Source organism: Trachemys scripta, chromosome 1 (genome assembly GCF_013100865.1).
Source record: "Trachemys scripta elegans isolate TJP31775 chromosome 1, CAS_Tse_1.0, whole genome shotgun sequence".
NCBI lineage: Eukaryota > Metazoa > Chordata > Testudines > Emydidae > Trachemys > Trachemys scripta.
In genome coordinates, this window is record NC_048298.1 from 77,267,269 (window position 1) to 77,287,399 (window position 20,131).

A 20,131-nucleotide genomic window follows, 5' to 3' on the forward strand; every position below is an offset into this window, starting at 1 on the left:
CCCTCACGATCCTGATGTCCTAGAAATCATCTTAATTCCCTTTCTCTGGAAGCTTCAAATATTAGCTTGTCATGAGGGAGGGGGGGAGGAAATAGTAAAGGGAGAATCTGGTGTGAACAGAACAGGGCAAAGAGGGTAAATACACTTGAACCCCCTAAAAGTTGAGTATCAGAGGGGTAGTCATGTTAGTCTGGATCTGTAAAAAGCGACAGAGTCCTGTCTAACAGACTAACAGACATATTGGAGCATACTCAACTAAAAGTTGAGTGACTTTTTAAAAATGCATTGGACAATGTTGAGTTCTGCCGACTCCTAGGAAGTTATACAGAAATTGTATCTTTCTGGGATAAGAGCCTTAGTAAAAATGCATATATGCATAATGTTCTACATACATAATCCCTACTATAACTTTGATCCAGAGTTTATGGGATTTGCTGTTGGTAGAACTGGAAGGGGAATTTCCTGAAATGTTGAGAAGAGAATTAATGTTTATTGGTTTAAACAGGTGTTTACCAATGTTAGTTTTTATGAGGAGTGTGACAACTGCCCTGTACAACCCTCCAGTCACCGTTAGGGATTTTTCAATGCGCTGTTATCATGATAACAATGCCATTCATTGTCTCAACTCCTGGTATTTATTCAGTGGATTGGTGCCATAGGCATATCATAAAAATAAATTACATCGGGTATTCTTATCCCTAAGTAATGTGGTAGCCCTAGCCTAATGGCAATAAAGTATAACCCTCTCACACATTTACCCATTCTTTCTATATTCCCATGCATATACAGGTGCATAACCTTGCCAATGGCTCCCTTAATGCTCCCTCTGTCACACCATTATACAGGTGGCACCTTGCAGTGTTAACTCCTTCCCTTTATTAATTGTTATAAGCAGCTTTTTTATGACTGGGTTTCATTTTTACAAATCCTGCAGTCGTGCCACATCATCAGATCTTAGCAATGAAGTAGGGCTGGACTAGATCAGAACTCTGAGGCGAAACTTCAACCTGCCCATATGCTGCAGGAAGGGATGTTGATGAGTCAGGAGGTGGCTGGCACTCTTCCCTCTTTGTCTACACCAAATCAAGACCCCAGCATAGCAGCAGGGGTGCTCTGCAGCAGGAAGTGCTGTCTTTCAGTAAGACACTTCATGATGACCACTTGTGGTCATTCAGCAGCCCAGAGCACGTGGCACTTCCAGTAAGGGCATTAACCAGGCTGTCTTAGCCAGGTTCTAGCTAGCTTAATTACAGTCTTCCTACCTACATTTCCATGCAGTTTCAATCCTATTGGCATATCAGTTTGTCTTTTTGGGGAGGCGCTTTGGGTTCTCTCATGAGGAAAGGTTCTATATAAATATAAAATAATATGCTGAAATTGTCAAGTGGACCAAATATTGTACTCTATGCACATCCTCTGAAATTAAACTACAGAATGTGTTAGCAGAGAAAAGGAAACGGGATCGATTAGGCAAGTCAACTATATACATTTGAATCTATTTTGCACAACTGTTCGTCCAGCTTGAGTTCAGACAGCAACTGTATACACTAATGGCCCCTGTATAGACATGGGGTTATTCCCATGTAGGAGGGTGGGGATTCTGAGTTTCAGTTCACAGAGTTCCCCTGGAATTGGTCAGGGAGAATGGGGTTTGTTTGAGGAGGCCAGGGGGTCATCCACTAAGCCAATAGATTATGGGGCTCCACTGGAAGCAAGGGCATCTGCACAATGGCCCCTCCCCAATGTTGCCTGCAGCTCAGGGACAGCATAGTTCCTACTGAAAATCTGATACCAAAGTCTCCCTGTGTGTGGCTGTCTCTGGAGTCCCCGTAAGGCATAGGCCCTGACTTCTGCTGGCGCCGGTGGGTGCTCGACCCCACTCTGCCCCGGCCCCGCCTTGACTCCACCCCTGCCCCGCCCTCTCCTACCCCTGCCCTGCCCTCATTCCAATCCCTTCCCCAAAGTCCCCGCCCCAACTCTGCCCCCTCCCTGCCCCTATTCCCCAAATCCCTTCCCTGAGCATGCCGGGTTCCCGCTCGTCCCCGCCCCAGAACTTGTTATACCGCAAAACAGCTGTTTTGCAGCAGCAAGTGCTGCGAGGAGAAGAGGGAACATGGCACGCTGAGGAGGCGGAAACGAGGTGGGGAGTTTGGCTGCCGGTGGGTGCAGAGCACCCACCAATTTTGCCCCCGAGCACCCACGGAGTCCGCACCTATGCTTGGAGGTGGGGAAGGGAAGAGGACATTCTATAGTGCAAAGAGAAAAACTCTGCAGGTTACTATAAACTGTGACAATTCTGTATCACATTTGAGTGGGGAAATCCATGGAGCTAGGACACAATGTAACCTCCTGGAAGGGGCCTGTGGGGGGTACTTAGGGGTAGTATGCTACAGATCTGGATGTTCCCTGCAATTGCCTCTCTCAGCCAGTCTTTCTTTCTTTCCCATTCACAGGAGCAGAGCCTTAAAGCATGGTGGGGCCATAAAAATGCAATAGTTTATTACGGCCTTCTGCCTAAGTGAGCTGTAACATTATTGAATCATGGATATCACTTTAAAATTATACTTACACTGTGTTCCTTACGTTATGGATGATGTATCCTGGCTGAACAGATTTTAGATTCATATAGAAATACTCAGTGACTCAGGCATGGTAGGTCTATTCCGGCGTGTGGGTGTTCACAGAACAATTACATAAGTGTCAGGGTAGTGAAGAACTTTTGACGTTTGAGGCAGCTTCCCAGAGTTCTTTTCACAGCCAAAAATGTTCTAATTGTTGTTCTCTTGTATTTAATGCACATAATTGATGAGCATTAAATTAAATCAATTTTGGGGTATTTTAAAAAGTGTAATTTGTTAGCGCAAGATATTGGAGCAGTTTTACTCTTGAGCAAAATAGAGATTGTCATAGTTGCAGTCAGGAGTATATCTGTGGGAACTGCCTTAAAACAGAAAAAGACGGTGAACATTTTTATTCCAAACTCCTGAAATTTTCTACAGTCCAGAGCTGGATTAGCTGAGGGGTAAAATAGGCCAATTTTAATTCAAGAAGTCAAAGATGAAGGACTAGTCTAAGGGAGGCAGCATTGCCTAGTGGGTTCTTCTGTGCCTAGGGGTTGCTCTATTGTATGCTAGTTGGTTATGGCCCTTAATGGGCCACTGGCCAGCTAGAGATCACCTGAGTAGAGTAGTGCTCTGCCCATGCCACCAACATGCTCCCTTATGTTAGGGGTGTGGTGCAGGAACTGCTATGTCCTTTGCCAGTTCACACTACCTGGAGAGTCCTCCATGGCAGGAAAATCCCTGATGCCCCTGGTCCTGCTGTTTCCAGTCTCTTTGTGCTGGTCGATAATTCCAGCTTGTCCCGTTTGCTGTGCTCCCGTCATGCAGGCATCTGCGAGTTTGTCAGAGCCACACATCTCACCACTGTCCCACTGAAACAGGAAGAGAGTTGATAAAGGGGGGGGGGGAAATGGTGGGGCAAGGCAAAGAGCATCTGGTGGTTCCATCCCTTCACTGTCTTTTGCATATCATTCCGTTCTGCCCTCCCCGTTTGAACCACTGTGTGTCTGGTGTTCTGAATCCTTCCCGCATTGTCAACCATCATGTAGGACATGAACAAGGCTCCATCATCCTGTCTCAGCATGCCGGTGGCTGGAATGGCTATTTCGTTGTGTTTCTATAACTTAACTTTTTTTTTTATTTTTTAACAAGGTGAGGTTGTTGGCGGGTCACTCTGCCTCTAACCTTGAGGATCAGTGAGCTGCTTTTTGTCTGGTCCCTACTTTTTGTTTCTGTCCAAGTTGGGTGGCTCTACTGGAAGTTAGAGTAGCCGCCAATATAGCTCTCAGGATCATAGGAATGCCTTCCCATTATGTCAAGGCACAGTCCATAAGTAAGGGCTTTTGTTATTAAAATGCAAAAACACAAGCTAGTGCATAAATATTCTTTCTAGGTAAATACCACATCTTTCAAATCTTTGTGTATTCAGGTATCAATAAACTCTCTATAAATACGTAACTATTACTGGCCTCCTGCACTCTGCTTCTACCTAGGTTAATCCCCATTCCTCAAGAAACAGATCTGAAATTGCCCTAAGCGAAAGCAGATCTCACGTTGGAAATCCTCACAGCACCTCTCTCCAGGGCATTGACCCAACATTACTGACTGTTGATTTGAAATGACTGAACACTAGATGCAAGAGAGGAAAACCATTTTATCAGAAGGCTTATTGCAGACTGGAAGTAATGTGTGGTCAGTTCTGCCATCAAAACAATCAAACAGGAACATACACACCAGAAGCCATGGCTGCATTCAAACTACTCACCCTCAGCACTATCCTTCGCCTTTAATATGACACAAGCTACATGCTGCATTGCCAGACAGCACACATTAATAAAGCCATAACTCAATGCCTGAACTTCATCTTCCCATTCCACCTCTGCTGGCACCTCAGGTCCAGGTTCCCCATTGGCCACGTGATTCATAGGTTCCATGGTGGGTCTAGCTGTGAGCACCTGGTCCAGATCCTTGACAAAGGGACAAGTTATCCACTAATTGGCAGGAACCTTATTCTAGTCTTTTAGCTGATTGTAGGAAACCTTCACTGACTATACTGTCTCCTGACACTGCATGGCAGTGCTGGATCCTGCTGTCAGCAAGGCCTTCAGAGATTCACTGGTGCACTTTGTGATTGTTTGGCACAATTCAATTCAACCTGAATGCACTCCTCATTCTAGAGAATCAGCAGAGTCTTCATTTCCCCTTTGGACCCCGTGTACTGTCTCAGTTTCTTCATAGTTGAGATACAGTTGATGGGCAGGTCACAGCTCTCTGGACAATGATGCATATCCAGGTGTGCGAGTGGTATGTCCAGCAAAACAAGTTATGGTCATTTTAAATGTGCCTATGGCTTCTGGATGGCCAGAGAAGGCCCTTGGGATACTTTTATGCCTAAGGGATGAACTCTCAGCTGTCATTCACAAAGAGTGGCATCTACAATATGATCTGCGAGATCTCGTAATGAAAGGAGGGACGACTGAATTTATCAGCTGCAGTGGCACGGTTGGGGGTGCTCATCCACTCACCAAATTAACTGTGTGACTAACTACATACAGAGACTACACAGAGTACTAGGCCTCTAGCAGTGGCAGTGCACAGTTAGGAATTCAATTATTAACCCTGTGTCCTCTGAGTACAAACCTAGTTGTTAGCCAAGTATGTGTCTAATTAATTAGTAGGAGCTATTTTAACATATATCTTCTGACACCATCTTGTGGTTCATTGGTGAGTATGTAACATCAACTAAGACTCCTTTAGGCATCACCAGTATGGGTGCAAGTAGCTGTAAGGCAGTAAGTTAGTGCAGGAGTGGGGTCTAATTTATACTTCACCTCAGAATCTGGCACTCTAAGGTTTGGATCTCCAGTCAGTGTAATTTTTCAATTCAGTCCCTAAACACTACCAACTGCTGGAGATCTGCAGTCCAAATCTATGGTATCATATCTCCTGCAGACTAGTAAACTGAAGGGATTCATTGTTCTGATGTGGGCAGGAGGAATTACTTAAATCCAATGAGCAAAAACAAAGAGACTTTCAGTGCCACATATTTCCCTGTTATCCTATTTCCTAGAACTGGAAGGGAGCTTGAAAGGTCATTGAGTCCAGCCCCCTGCCTTCACTAGCAGGACCAAGTACTGATTTTTTTGCCCCAGATTCCTAAGTGGTCCCCTCAAGGATTGATCTCACAACCCTGGGTTTAACAGGCCAATGCGCAAACCACTGAGCTATCCCTCCCCCCTTCCTCCCTAGCATTTGTGTAAAGTAAATAAAGGAACTATGTCTTCCTAATAAGTACTTGATAGGCATGTGCTCTCCACAATAGCTAAATCAATGCTATAAACTGTCACCTGTATTATTACATATATTTATACAGAGAAGGTTAGAGAGAAATAAGCACAAGATCTGACATACGCAGGAGCTCTATATGCTCACTTAAAAAATCAGTCTCTTTTAGCTTCAGAGATAGGCTAATTATTTAAAAATAACTGGTTTGACTCCTTAGAGACTCATTAATAACACTTGCAATGCCTCCACTGCATCAGGCGTGCAAGAAGTATGGCGCATGTGCTGGCAAGGTTACTTGTTCAGCCTACTCAGTCTTTGCATGAGCTTCTAAACACAAGCAGCTCGGACAGCTGCAGAAGCTGTACAACAAGAAATCTCTCTTACAGAAGGTTTTTGTTACCTGCCCTTTTTCCCTCAAGACTTACAAGACTAAATTTATGAATATGACATTATTTTATCATTAAGTCTAAGAGAGGAAATAGAAATCTGATCCCACTCGGCTAGTAAGATCTGTTAGTCAGATGCTGGTCTGTTTTGAGGAAGCATAGTTTGATGCAATCAATTTGATGCTTTTGGGCTGATCTGGATAACGTGATCAGCTTTCTCAGGTGCAGCAACTGAAGTGGAGATTCAGAATGGGGCAATTTGCATTTGTGTGTCTATGTAAATTGACTTGGGTCTGGATTGATAAGCATTGTTTGTAAATGTGTTACTTAATAATAACAACCATAATAATAAAACAACAGCAAAATAATAATAAAATTAGTAGCTTTTATACCCACATAGCACCTAGTTATATGAATCCCATTTTCAAGCGTGAAGCTTCACCACCATCCCTGTATTATACCAGTTTTTCAAATGGGTAAACTGAGGCACTGAGCAGGTAAGTACCATACATAGCAAGTCAGTGTCAATGTCAGGAATAGGAGCCAGGCGTGTTAATTGCCTGTTTCCTACTCCAGCCAAAGTCCACATTGCCTCCCAACTGAGTCACTACAAAAAATATGTTCTGTATTACCAACAGAAGAAAATCAGGTAAAGTCAGAAAGAAATGAATCCAACTGCCCGGTTACTCAGAAGCTCTATATATAAACTCCAGTTCAGTTCTGGTGCTTAAAACTGAGCAGGTACCCTGGTCACCCAACAAGTGGATGGCAGTACACTGCCTTTAAAAAGAAGAAAAGGAAAATGAACTTCTGACCTTTGGTGAGAGGCCGAAAAATGGAGGGCTGGCTGGGGTGAATAGGAGATACAAGAGTGACTGCTCACTGGGCATGTCCATTCAATGCGGTGTCACTGAACTCAGACTGTGGTTAGGCTGGAGCATGGGAAATGACTAACGACCAAGGAGGAAGCGGAGTTTGTGGACCCTGAGGTAACAGCCTGACATGATCTCAGTCAGGCTCTGCATCTGACCACAGTCTGTCCTCCTCATCAGACGTTCCGGATTTGACTTTTGTTACTGACATGAGAAGAAAAAAGCCTTTACAAGTATTTTCCCAAATAGGAACCATTTTACCTAGTTCTTTGTCATCTGCATATAGGAAAGACAGACTCTGGCACTGCAGGGTTGTTGTTTTGTTTTTACCGCTACTTATGTGTGAGAGGGCACTTTGCACGAGGGAGACAAACATGCTCATTGGGGGACAGGCTGGTCTCCAACATTGAAGAGTGGCAGTGTTGGGTTAATTGATGTGGCAAGAGCTAGACCTACACCCAGCCCTTGCAGGGCTGGGATGGCGGCACCTGGGGGAAAGCACTGGCTACCTTTGTGGAACAGCTGTAGCATAGGTGCCTCCCCTCTGTCACTACAAGCAAGATGCTTTTAAAGGCATTCTGCTTGCAGGAGCCTCTAGTGCCTCTCTTCCCCATCCCCAGGGTTTAATCAAAGATACAATTTCAAGATCTTAATTTCTTATGTCAAAGGAGATTCTCTCTAAGAATGAAACTCAGCACAAGGCCTCTGCATCATGTCAGTCCTATCTATGTCTTTGTCCGAGGCCCTCTGCATGGGGACGAATTTCACCCTCAGAGAATTGTGGAGGGTTTTAACTGAAAACACCCAAAGATCACACACACAAAAATAAAGTTTTGCTCTACAAGAAATACCATTTGTAAGTAATAAAAAGCATCCATATGATTAAACAGGTTATCTCTACTCCCCCACAAGTAATGACTTAGATGAGGATGATAATATTCAGCCTGATCATCTGTTTTTTAACAGGATATTTATCTCGAGCTTTCAAGAGTATCATTATCTTTGAGGGGAAAAAAAAATCACAAGCAGGAAGTCAGCAACTATCATAGGATGTTGATGTTGTAGCAGAGGGCTCAGAGTGTCACTCTGAAAGTTAACAATCCATTTAGGTTTTAGAGAAGCTGAAAATATAATGGGGCAGAGCCCCAGCTGCTGTAAATTAATACAATTCCAATGTGGCCAGTGGACTTGTGCTGAGGATTTGGCCCATTGTTTGCAACTACCTAAAAATCACCTCATTTAACCTCCAGATCTGAATAAAAGACTGTGAACATATCAAAGTTTTTTGCTTCAGATGTGGGCTCTGGCTAAGTATTAACAGCTTCAGTGAGCTTCACTCCAATGATTTAAAGCACCTGTGCTTCTAAAAAGTTAGGACATTATCAATTTTTTATCACTTGCACAGGAAGCACAGCTGAGCTTAATGTTATTTATCCAGCTAGCCACATTGACTTTAACGTAGAAGATCAAAGTGGCTGGGTTGGGGATTGTGTAACATCTACTCATAAGAACTGCCATGGGTAAAACTTACTAAAGCCTAAAATTTTATGATCATTTTGCATGAGTGCTCAGCATCACGAATCACACAATAAAACCTGTTCTCATAATGGGATTGGAGACAATAATACCTTTAAATATATATCTTGATATATATTTAAACACCTTCTAAAATGTAACAGTACACAGACCCCTAAAGATATGCTTGAAATTTAGCTTTATCCCAACGAGTGAATCAATACAAGAAAGCAATGTGAAGATTGTTTAAGATGCGCTTTGCTGTAGTGCCCATTTTGGGGCTGTTAAGGAAAGGAAGCCAATTGATTCCCCCGCCACCACCACCATGGCAATATTTTGGGAGGTGAGGAGAGTCCTAGACTGGAGCTTATGACACCGGGGTTCATTTAGCTGCTCTACTTCAGACGCCCTATGTGACCTTGGGCTGGTCTCACAAAAGGGTCTCAGGTGTTGTGACACTCAGCATAGTAATGCCTAACTTTTAGTGGCCTAGAAAAATCACAGGAACAACACTGCGAGTCACAAAGCCTGAGTTGGGCACCAAGGCTCCCGATACACTGAGTGGGGAGAGCTAGGCACCTAGGAATGTGATCCACAAAAGCCAGCATGCTAGGTAGGGAGCTGCCTAAGCTAGCCAATGGGAGATGCTGATGACAAAGGTGTGTGTGAAGCGCCGCCCCCTCATAGTGCTAGGCACCTAAGTCCAAGCTGTAGGGAGGTGCTTAGCTCTGTTAGCGATCCACAAACAGGAACCCCTCTCCTGCAGTCAGGCAGTTTACGTGCCTAAGTCAACCAGGCATCTGCCTTCCTCCACACCAAGTAGGAAGTGGTGACCACTTTGTAACTTTTAGTCAAGTGGTTTGAACACTTACTCACCTGGGATGTGGGAGACCCATGTTCAATACCCCCCCGCCCCCACATGAGGGGGAGGAAGGATTTGAACAGGGGCCCTCCACCCTACTCAGTAGAGAGCTGTAACCTGCACCCTGAGAGTAGGATTATGCCCAAACATTTGATCAGCCCAGCCTTTGGTCCCATGTTCCCATTTTTATGTCCTTCAAATCTGCTTCTGTACCAGTGAACAGTTGACTGGAATTTTCTTGTAGTGGACTCCCCCCTATGCCAGTCCCCAGGGAGTAAGGCTGCAAATCTCATCTGGGTAAATAATGCTACCAGCAGCAGTCAGGGGGAATTTGTGGTGGTGGGGGGGGATAGGTTTTCTTTAAAATAAAAAGAAAATACTTTTTTAACTTGTAGCCTTCCTTCTGAGGGTGCAAAGTGCGTCTGAACGCAGCTGTTTGATAGTGTTATGGGGTTTGGATAGCTCTTCTCTTCACAAAGTTCCATGGGACCTTCTTTTTTATGGAAACTCAAAGTTTTGGGCGATAAATAAACATATTTGGGGTTTCAGTTTCATATTTCAAGGATTAAGGATGGTTAAACAAAAGAGTGGTGCACACAGACATCCAGAAATGATTGTTTCTAACAAGGCCGGAACTTTGTCTGAAAACAGGATGACCTGCTGTAAGACGCCAGCAGATCCCCGTAGAGCTTTAGAAAAAACAAGCAGGGCGCCTGAATGTGCTTTTAAAACGCCCAGTAATAAAGAGGCATGTAGGATAAACAGGAAAAGAACACTCGACACTGTGAACAGCCTGGAGGTGGAAAGGCTGGGAAGAGTTCTGATCTGAAAACCTGATATGGTAACTGAAAGGAAAGATTTTCTTAACACACTACAGTACAAACTGGCTGCACAAATGCAGTCTTCATGCAGCTTGGAGTGGCAGCTTCCTACTGATTTCAATGTGTTTTTGTAACGGTAACGGAATCGAGTCTGTTGGAACACCATGTGGGGTTCATTGGCTTACTTCAGTGCAATAAGGAACACATGCAACACACTGCTACAGCTATTTCGAATTAGATCAAAATGAAGCTTTAAAAGACATTTTTAACTCAAAAGTCTATTGCCTTAGGATGGAGTTATTATTGCTCTGTAATTAACTTAAAAAGAACAGGAGTACTTGAGGCATCTTAGAGACTAACAAATTTATTTGAGCATAAGCTTTCGTGGACTACAGCCCACTTCATCGGATGCATAGAATGGAACATATAATAAGAGTATATATATACATACAGAGAAGATGCCATACCAGCTCTAAGAGGCTAATTAATTAATTAGCTGTAGCCCACGAAAGCTTATGCTCAAATAAATTTGTTAGTCTCTAAGGTGCCACAAGTACTCCTGTTCTTTTTATGGATACAGACCAACACGGCTGCTACTCTGAAACCTGTAATTAACTTGGTACCTTCTACTTACTGATTGTCCAGTGCAGTGTTGCCAGCTCTCGTGATTTTACCGTAAGTCTCGTGATCTTTGGTGTTTTTCTTAATGACCCAGCTCCTCAAGTCATGGGATTTCCTGAGCTTCTTAGCTGTCATCTAAAAAAAAGTATATTTCTAGCCTTCATGGTTGTGTAGAAAAGCTTTAAAGTGTGAAGCAAATACACCCAAATTCTTAAACCAGAAAAGAAAGAAAATAATCTACAAATGTATAATAATAATAATAATAAAAAAACCCTCATGATTTTTAAGCCAATCACATGATTTTTGAGGCCCGACTCAATATTTTTGGGGTGGGTAATATTAGTATTTTCTTTGCCAACATAGGGGTTAATCCTGGAAATTACTAAGATTCCCATTACAACGCACTTAACAACAGTGGCGATGATTCATGATAGTAAGACCTATAGTCAGTAATGTCTTCAGAAGTGGGCCCTGAGATTGCAAGTTCCTTTAGGGACACAGGCCCCGTGTCTCCTTTTGTTCTGTTCAGGGCCAAGTACACGCTCCAAATTGATTTAATAAAATAAAAAAACAAACAAACAAATAAATAAATAAGTAGGATTCATATGTGCCCAGCAGTTAATTCAGGCAGGGTTTTTTATTGCCTGGTGTTAATGCGAACAGTGGAAGAATCAACTTGTGTGAAAAACAAAGAGCAGTTTATAAAGTAAAGACAGTTCTAACCAATATTGTGGGTTTCTATTCCTATAAACAAGTGGGAGCAAGAGAGAAAAAGAGATGATAGTTTATCACATCAGCAAGTTTTTACTCAATCTATTAAAACACTTTAAATGTAAAGTTCAAATTTATCAGATTAGCTGTTCAAATACACACACCCCTTATGCACTAGGTATAAGGTATCATTATAGAGATGCCCCTCGGTTAAATTCTTACAGGCCCTCACTCACTACTCCCAATTACATCAGATTGTTTTTGTGTCACCAGGCACCATGCTGCTTTTTAGGGAGATTCAAATTTATTGGAAGGAGTTTTTGAGCAGCATGTGCTTCAGATAATGGAAAACAGAGTTACTCCCCACCCTCCTCTGTGTATTGATCAATCACTATAGGGTTGACAAGTACAGTATTGCCAACCTCAAGAGAGCAAAAATTTCAAGTCAAACCCTCAAAAGTTGTGAGATTGGCCCAAAAAGTCATGTTTCTTTAAAAAAAAAAAGTTTTTAGTCTTTTTTTTCTTTTTGATTCCTCTATATTCCTCTGCCAATACGTGTGTGATAAAAAGACTAAAAAGTCAACCTTTAATGCACACAAAATGATTACCTCTTCCTGGCTGCTCAGCTGGAGACTCCATTTAACCTCTCTTCCCCGCTCCCCCAAGACGGGGGAACTGCTGTCCATTTCCTATTCCTGTCTCGACCTCGCAGAAGCACTTCTCTGCCTCCTGCTGCCCTGGGACGTCTCTATCTCGGACCCAGCAGCACCACTTCCATGACTTTCCTCTACCCTGCCTTCCTCTGGCCCATGTCCTTCTCTCTGCTACAGGGCCATACATGAAGGCAGAATTCAGTGTCAGGATAGAGTCACAGATTCCAAGGCCTGACAAGACCATTGTGATCATCTAGTCTGATGCCCTATATAGCACAGGCCACAGAACTCCCCCAAAATAATTCCAAGAGAAGATCTTTTAGCAAAACGTCCAATATTGATTTTAAAATGGTCAGTGATGGAGAATCCACTAAGAACCTTCAACAGTTGCTCCAATTGTTATTTACTCTCACCATTAAAATGTATGACTTATTTCCAGTCTGAATTTGTCTAGTTTTTTTAATCAAAATGTTGTGTGATACCAACTCGAATGCATTACAGAAGTCTAAGTATATTACATCAACACTATTACCTTTATCAACCAAATTTGTAATCACATAAAAAAAAAAAGATATTAAGTTAGTTTGACAGGATGTATTTTCCTTAAACCCATGTTGATTTGCATTAATTACATTACTCTCCTTTAATTCTTTATTAATTGAGTCCCATATCAGCCGCTCCATTATCTTGCCTGGGATTGATGTCAGGCTGACAGGCCTATAATTACCTGGGTCGTCCCGTTTACCCATTTTAAAAATTGGAAAACATTAGCTGTCTTCCATTCTTCTGGAACTTCCCCAGTGCTCCCAGGCTTATTGAAAATCAACATTAATGCTCCAGTGAGCTCCTCAGTCTGCTCTTTTAAAACTCTTAGATGCAAGTTATCGCGACTGCTGCTTTAAAAATGCCTACCTTTAGTAGCTTCTATTTAACATCTTCCAGAGATATTAGTGGAGTGGACAGAGTGTGATCATCACCACATGATGAGTCTATATAATCTGTTTTTTTCCCCCCAATACAGAAGTTATTTATTGAATACTTCTGGCTTTTCTGTATTATTATTGATAATTCTACCATTTCCATCTAGTAATGGACCAATACCATTCTCAGGAGTCTTTTCTTCCTATTATATTTAAAAAACTCCTTCTTATTGTCCTTAACTCTGCTGGCCATAAATTTCTCCTTGTATCCCTTTGCTTCCCTTATCTATTTTCTACAATAACTAACTTCTGATTTATATTCATAACTAACAACTTCCCCTTTTTTCCATTATCTATATCTATGGATCTATAGATATAGATAGATACTTTTTTTTTATACTTTCCCTCTAAGCCACGTCAGTTTTTTTTTAAACTAGTACAGCCTTCTTTCTTGATTGTGGTGCCATGGCTTTTTGGGCTTCTAGTAAGGTATGCTTAAAAATTTCCAAATTATTATTCATATCTCTCTGATTAAGTTCTTCCTCCCCACTGATGGGGCTCATAATTATTTTAAGCTTTGTGAAATTGGCCCTATTAAAGCACCAAGTATATATATTACTGGTCTGGATCTAATTCTGCTTGCACACTATAAATATGATCAAGTCATGCTCATTTGGTACCTTAGCTACCATTAATTTTTAGCTCTGTGATCAGTTTCTATCTGTTAAGTAAAGGTCTAATAAAGAATTCCTCCACATTGGCTGAAAAACTTTTTGAGTTGGGAAATTGTCATCTAGAATGTTTAGAAACTCAGTACTGGCAACATGAGATTTCCAGCATTCAAGATCATAAGCATTCAAGATCATTTTCTTCCAAGTTATCAGTGACTCAGAAACAGGTAATTCTATTTTTGACATAGAATCCCACTCCCCCTCCCATTTTGCGGGCAAGGTTGATTTTCTTACAGCTTGGGCAGAACTGCCATTCACATGTGTGTTCCATACATCTCTCTGTTCCCTTGGATCTGCTGGATCTTGAGATATATCTTCCATAGTTTCCATGTCGAGGGCCTGGTATTGATTTGAAACTTCTAGCTGTGTGGAATTGTTCTCAGTCCTCTTCTCTCTGGTGGCCACAGCCTGCCTATCTTCATCTGTGTCCAGCTGTGCAGAATGCCACCGTGACCTTTTGCCTCTGGTGGTTACAAACTGCCAGGCCTCCTCTCTGACTTCTTGGTGGCCAGCTCCATATTTCTTTGAACCTGAATCTGGCTGTCTAGGAACAAATCAGCTTCTCTGATCTCAGTAGCATAATTTGCCCTCCAGTCCAAGAATCTTTTCCTCCAACACAGCTCCCAACTTGCATTTCATGAACAGGAAATCCCGTCTAGCTTCAGGGAGAGAACATGGCACGTTTTTTGCAGGTCACCACCGTTCCATCACTGGCCATCTTGGTATCACACATAGTACCGATCCTGGAAGGAAAGCTTCTCACATGCCTGCTCCAAACTCTCTCTGAAACTCTCCTGCTAGCTGTCCTTGAGTTCACCTAGCAAGTGACATTTTATACCAAGTCTTCCCTGTTTAGCTTAGTCTGCATCCTGAGCCCCAAGGCTCTTGCACAGAGCTTTGCCTGCATGCCCAGCCCTGCAAATGGTGGACTCAGAGGAGTGTATCATGTCCTTGTGACAGCTCCTCTTGCAGACACAAAAATTCTGTGACTCACAATTAATTCATGAGAGTTGGCAACACTGTATTCCACTGGCTGCTCTGAAGGGTCTCCCCTTCACCACCACTAGCTGAGTGAGCTGCCATTCTATCCTCTTCATCTCCCACCTCCATCACTGCCCTCTGCTCCTCCCTGGCTTCCCTTCTTCCCCCCACATCTCCCTCAGCCTCCCTCCTGCTCCATATCCCCATGCACCCCATTCCCCTGCACCTCCTAAATCTGCCTCATGCTAATACCACTGCCCTGCTTCTCCTCACTCTCCCCATGCACCTTTCAGTGTCTCTGCTGCTCCTCACAGTCCCTGAATCCTGTCTAGCCCCATGAAACACAGAGTGGCAGCTCTTTTGCCTGTGGGCACAGCCTCAGTCTGATTAGAAACAGTGGGAGGTGGCAGCCAACTTTATTAGCCTTAATATGCAGCTAGACTATAGGGAAATGGTGGCCATCTTGCTGGCTTCAGCCCCATTGATAGTAATAGGAGATGGTGGCCATTTTAAATAAGGGAAAATTCATGAATTGGCGCCTTTCATCATGTTTTCATGAGACAGGTAAAAAACACCCCAAAATCTCTAGAGTCGCAAAAAAATCATGAGAGTTGGCTATACAGCAAACAGCAGTTTTATTTCAGTTCCTGAAGGCGCAGGAATTTGTAGCATCCAAATTCTAAGGGATATATTTTCAAGGCATGTGTATACAAGTGATTTGCATATGTAAAGTTGTGCATGAGCAAATGTGGGTTACAATTTGAAAAATTTGGCTTCCCCTGAGCAATGATGAAATAGTACCGTTGCCTCTTGGCTTAAGCAGTTAGCCAATACTAGGGGCTTTGATAGGTTGTTTCTGTTAGGAGAAATTGATGACAGAGTTAGGTATTTCTTTTTATGCAATCCTGATTATTTAGAGAGAAAGTACACAAAGTTCTGCTTCCCTGAACACAGTAGGAATAAGCAACAGCAGTTTGCTTGTTCAGAAATCCAAGCCTGCTTTCCAGCCAGTCCTGTGCCACAAAGGAGCTCTGTCTCTGCTCCCTCTCAGGGCCATGCTATTAGTGCTTCTCTGGCTATCACCTTGCTTTCTGGATTCTCTCTGCTTCTGACACACAGACGTGCACAGCTTTACCAGTCAATGCCCCAGCGCTTGCATTTTCCATCAGTGCCAGAATAACACCTCTCATTCTTCCCGAGTTCATTCTTGATCAGGCCTTCCTACATGGCCCAATGCCTTGGGTGGTGGTTTCTATGGTTTCAGCTATCTTATTCCATAAAGGAGCCCAATTGCTTTTTCCATTTAGCCTGAATAAAGAGTGGCTAGCACTCCCATCAGCTTCAGTGAAGGCTGTGATTGTCCAAAGATCAAAGACACACCTACTGGTAGCCACCAACACCCTCCACCACAACAATACTTTAGTTTCCAAATTATTACCCATTTCTGACTTTTTTTGTTTTATACCACGAATAATAGTTGTGATGAACAGAAAAATCTCCTTCCAACAGGAAGAAATGAAATTTCTAAACACTTGTGAGTTAACTCTACACCTCCTAGCAGATTAAGCTGGATACCATCTATTTTATTTAGGATTGTTTATGTAATTATTGGAATTTTCTCTCCATAAAAGCTCTAGGTGCACACATTTCGTTTGGCAGTGTGGGACATTGGACTGGGACTAAAGAAATCTGGGTTCTATTCTCTGCTCTGCCACTGACCCATTGGGTGATATTGTGCAAGTCACTGCCGCTGTGCCTCAGTTTCTTCATCTCCAAAAAAAGCAATAATGACACTGACCTGCTTTGTTAAGCTCTGAGATCTATTGATGAAAAGTGCTTTATAAGAGCTAGGAATTCTTATGTCAAGTTAGAGATTAATATAAAAATATAAGCTATTTTGGGGAGGGAGCAAGAGGGGACGTTTGATGGAAGAACCTTAGGAATTTTATGCTGCTACAAGATGTTTTGTTTTCACTGCTTATCATCATCCTATCCTTTCACACTGGTTGAAGAAAATGCTAAGCTGTACACAGAGCTGTCAGAACCGTGACAGCCTGACTGGGAAAAAAAAAAAAAGGACTTCAGAATCAGCGTGTGTGAGATCTTAAATGTCTCATTGAAAAAACAAAGCAAAAGACTTCTTCATAAGTGAGAGCTGCTTTAAACACTGCCTTAAAATGAATGCAAAATAAGAGAGACTTGGCAGGTCTCTATTCATATCACAGATTTATCAAAGGCGCGGAGCAGGAAGAGCAGCTTTTGAAACATAGCATGTAGCAGAGGATAACATATTAATTTTAACTTTGCAAATGAATATTTCAGGGACTTGCTCGAATGTCTGAAATTTCCTACTATTCTTTTCCATAGCTCAGACATAGGTCTGAAGTAGTTAAATTTTAGTTTGTTCCACTTTATTTTAACAGTTGACTGATACTTGCTGAGGCCATTATCAGTGAGTGGCTTCTTGGCCAGTTCCATGGTCTGTGGGTGGCAGACTGCTGGACACAGGCCACATTTGACTGACTAAAAAGATGTGTTTTTACAGGGAGATAGCTAGCTCAAGCTTGCAATTTCACTTTGTAAAATCCTAGTGGAGACAAGGCAGTAAAACGTTTACCCTAATGCAGTCGAATTTAACTTCGGGTGGGGGTTAACTATTGTAGCTACATTGATAAAAAATTCCCTAGCCTTGTCTCCGCAAGGCTTTTTACAGTGAGATACACAAGTAGCAATCTCAAAGTAAAAACTCACTTTAATTCGGCAGTAAAGACATAGCCATATAATCAGACTCTTTACATTACCTTAGACATTCTTCTGGCTGTTTTCTCCTATCTTTTAGATCTCCTCACTCAACAACAGCCATATATAAACAAACCTTCCCTCTTCACACAGTGGGTACTGGCCTTGTTATTTTTGCTCATTGCAGCACCACACTCCGTTTCCTTTGGGGACATCCCTTGAGATTTTACCTCTCCAGGAGAGAGATAATGTTGCACAGATGGTAACTTTAGAGAAGGGGAAATTAATTACCTTGCAATTCTGTTTCTCTGATGAGATCATCTGGCTGGATTCTCACACCCTCTCTCACACACCCCTCCCCTGAAAGTTTGGCGCGTACCCTTTTGGAGATATGCTTCCCTATTTTTTTTTAAATTTTCTCTGAGGCACATTTTTGATCTTGTGTTGATCATCTTGAGTTTTCCTCCTGGGAGCTTCACCACCTGTTCAGTTGAAGGAACTGACTGGAACACTCAGAGGGCAGCATTTATACTCAGCAGTGGGCATTCCAAAACAACTAGAAGGGAATCTGACTTGTACAGAGTGGCTATGTACTATATTATAGTCTCCAATTACAGCTGCTGGGCACGTGAAATGGGAGGCAGCTTTCAACCCAAATCGGCTGGAGGCCATCAAGACTGGAAGGAACACATATAAGAACACTTAGGATACATCTTTATTGCAGAGTTAGCCCAGGCTCTTACCCAGGTTGTACCCTTAAACCCATCGTCTACACAGAAAAAGTTCTCACCCAGATTTGAGGGTGCTTCAGGCATGGGTTACCGTACACAGCTCAGTTTTGACCTTTGCTTGGGCTGGCAATCCAGCTGTTTTGAAGTGGGGACACAGACTATTTAAGCCTAGGTGCTGATAGTTCTCTAATGCCTTCCCACAGTTCTACCTGGGCTGCATTTTCCCATCCTCTCCCTCTCTACCGCCTCCCTTCTTCTGCACTGGTCAATGACACTGGCTTAGTGTTTAAACCCCATGTTTGCCTGCGACACTTCTACTGCACTTCCACAGCATCTGAACAGATGCCGTCTGAGAAATTCTCCTCCCAGAGTGCTGCCAGCTGGCCAAGAGCTGACACCAAGGTTCTGGTGAACCTCTGGTATGAAGTCAATTAGACCCATAATTGGGCAGATGTATCTGAAATCAGCAATTCTAGATCTCCAAGAAGCTGGCAGTGGAGGAGATTCAGCTGACAGGACCTCAGTGCAGAGAAAAAAATCAAAACCCCAAAGACTGCATAGAGGAAGACCCAGGATCACAATGCCATGTCCAGCTCAGCAAAAACATGCCCATTCAATGATGGGCCCTGCCCTGAGTACAGACCCACCCATCATTTCTGCTGGATGAGCTACTGGAGAATAAAGAAGGGGTAGAGGGAGTGGAGCAGAGGGACTGGGGGACAGAGGGAGGAGGGGACATAGAGCTGATGTATACCTTCCACCCCTTCAACTGCTTTGGGGCATACCCAGGATATCTTTAGGAATGTGATGGGGGGACAGACCCAAGAGCAACAGGCAGAGGAACCAGCATCACTGCAGACAGGCAAGAACCAGTTATGCATATCTGTTACTGCTATGGAAGGGTATTACAAAATAAGAGGATGGGGCTTTGCCTGGTTATGACCAGTCTCAATCACGCATGCTATGGGCTGGGCTTTGCCTGCGAAGCTTCAGTTGAGGGTTGAAGAATTACTGTTTCCCCATCCTCCTCTCCCTCTTACCCAGTCACCTGTGATCGAAGATGGATTCCAAAAGCAGGGGGCGGGGGGAATTTAACATGCAAACAGTGTGGTATTGTGGCAAACAGTGTTGCATGCATGAAAGCAGGGAGAATTAGTACATGTCCACAAATGCAGGGATGCCTATATATTTTGCTGGGGTGCTTTTTCCTCATACTGACACCCACTACCCAAACCACAACAAGCAAGGTTCCGGTTTTTATATACATATAGCGATTATATAATATAACAACATATAATCACTCGCCATACCTTTGGTGTGGAGAAACTGGTCACAACAGCCGCAGAGCAGAGAAATGCAGAGGAATTAAGGAGTCCACGTGCCAATGAGAAAAAAATTGCAACTTTTTACACCTGTGATGCAGAAACTTAAAGGAGAGACAGTCCCTCCCCAAACAGGACAAATTATGTTTTTCTGAGACATCTACACCAGTATGGATGAATCCCAATCCCCACTCAAGAATGCCATTGACTGTCAGTGAGAAATACAAGAACCTTCAGGGGAGAAGAAAAAAAGGCCAGAGACGAATTGCTGCAGGAGATACACAGAGACTTTGCCAGCTGGTTGCACAAGCCCCCAGAGCAGGACTGGTAGAGCCAGGCTGCAGCTGAGAAGATACTGGAGATGGCAGAGAAGATGGTAGCGGACTACGTCACCCAGGACCATGCCATGACGGAGTAGGA

General features: G+C 43.0%; 1 protein-coding gene across 1 annotated transcript in view; it reads right to left on the reverse strand.

Annotated features, from left to right (window-relative positions):
- Positions 1 to 3,079: 3,079 nt before the first annotated feature.
- Positions 3,080 to 20,131, reverse strand: part of POC1B (POC1 centriolar protein B) — a 142,226-nt gene continuing 125,174 nt past the window's right edge. Inside the window, exon 11 of the mRNA XM_034772546.1 lies at positions 3,080 to 3,433. Coding sequence (XP_034628437.1) covers positions 3,248 to 3,433 — 186 coding nt within the window. The 3' untranslated portion in view covers positions 3,080 to 3,247. The remainder of the gene's footprint in view (positions 3,434 to 20,131) is intronic.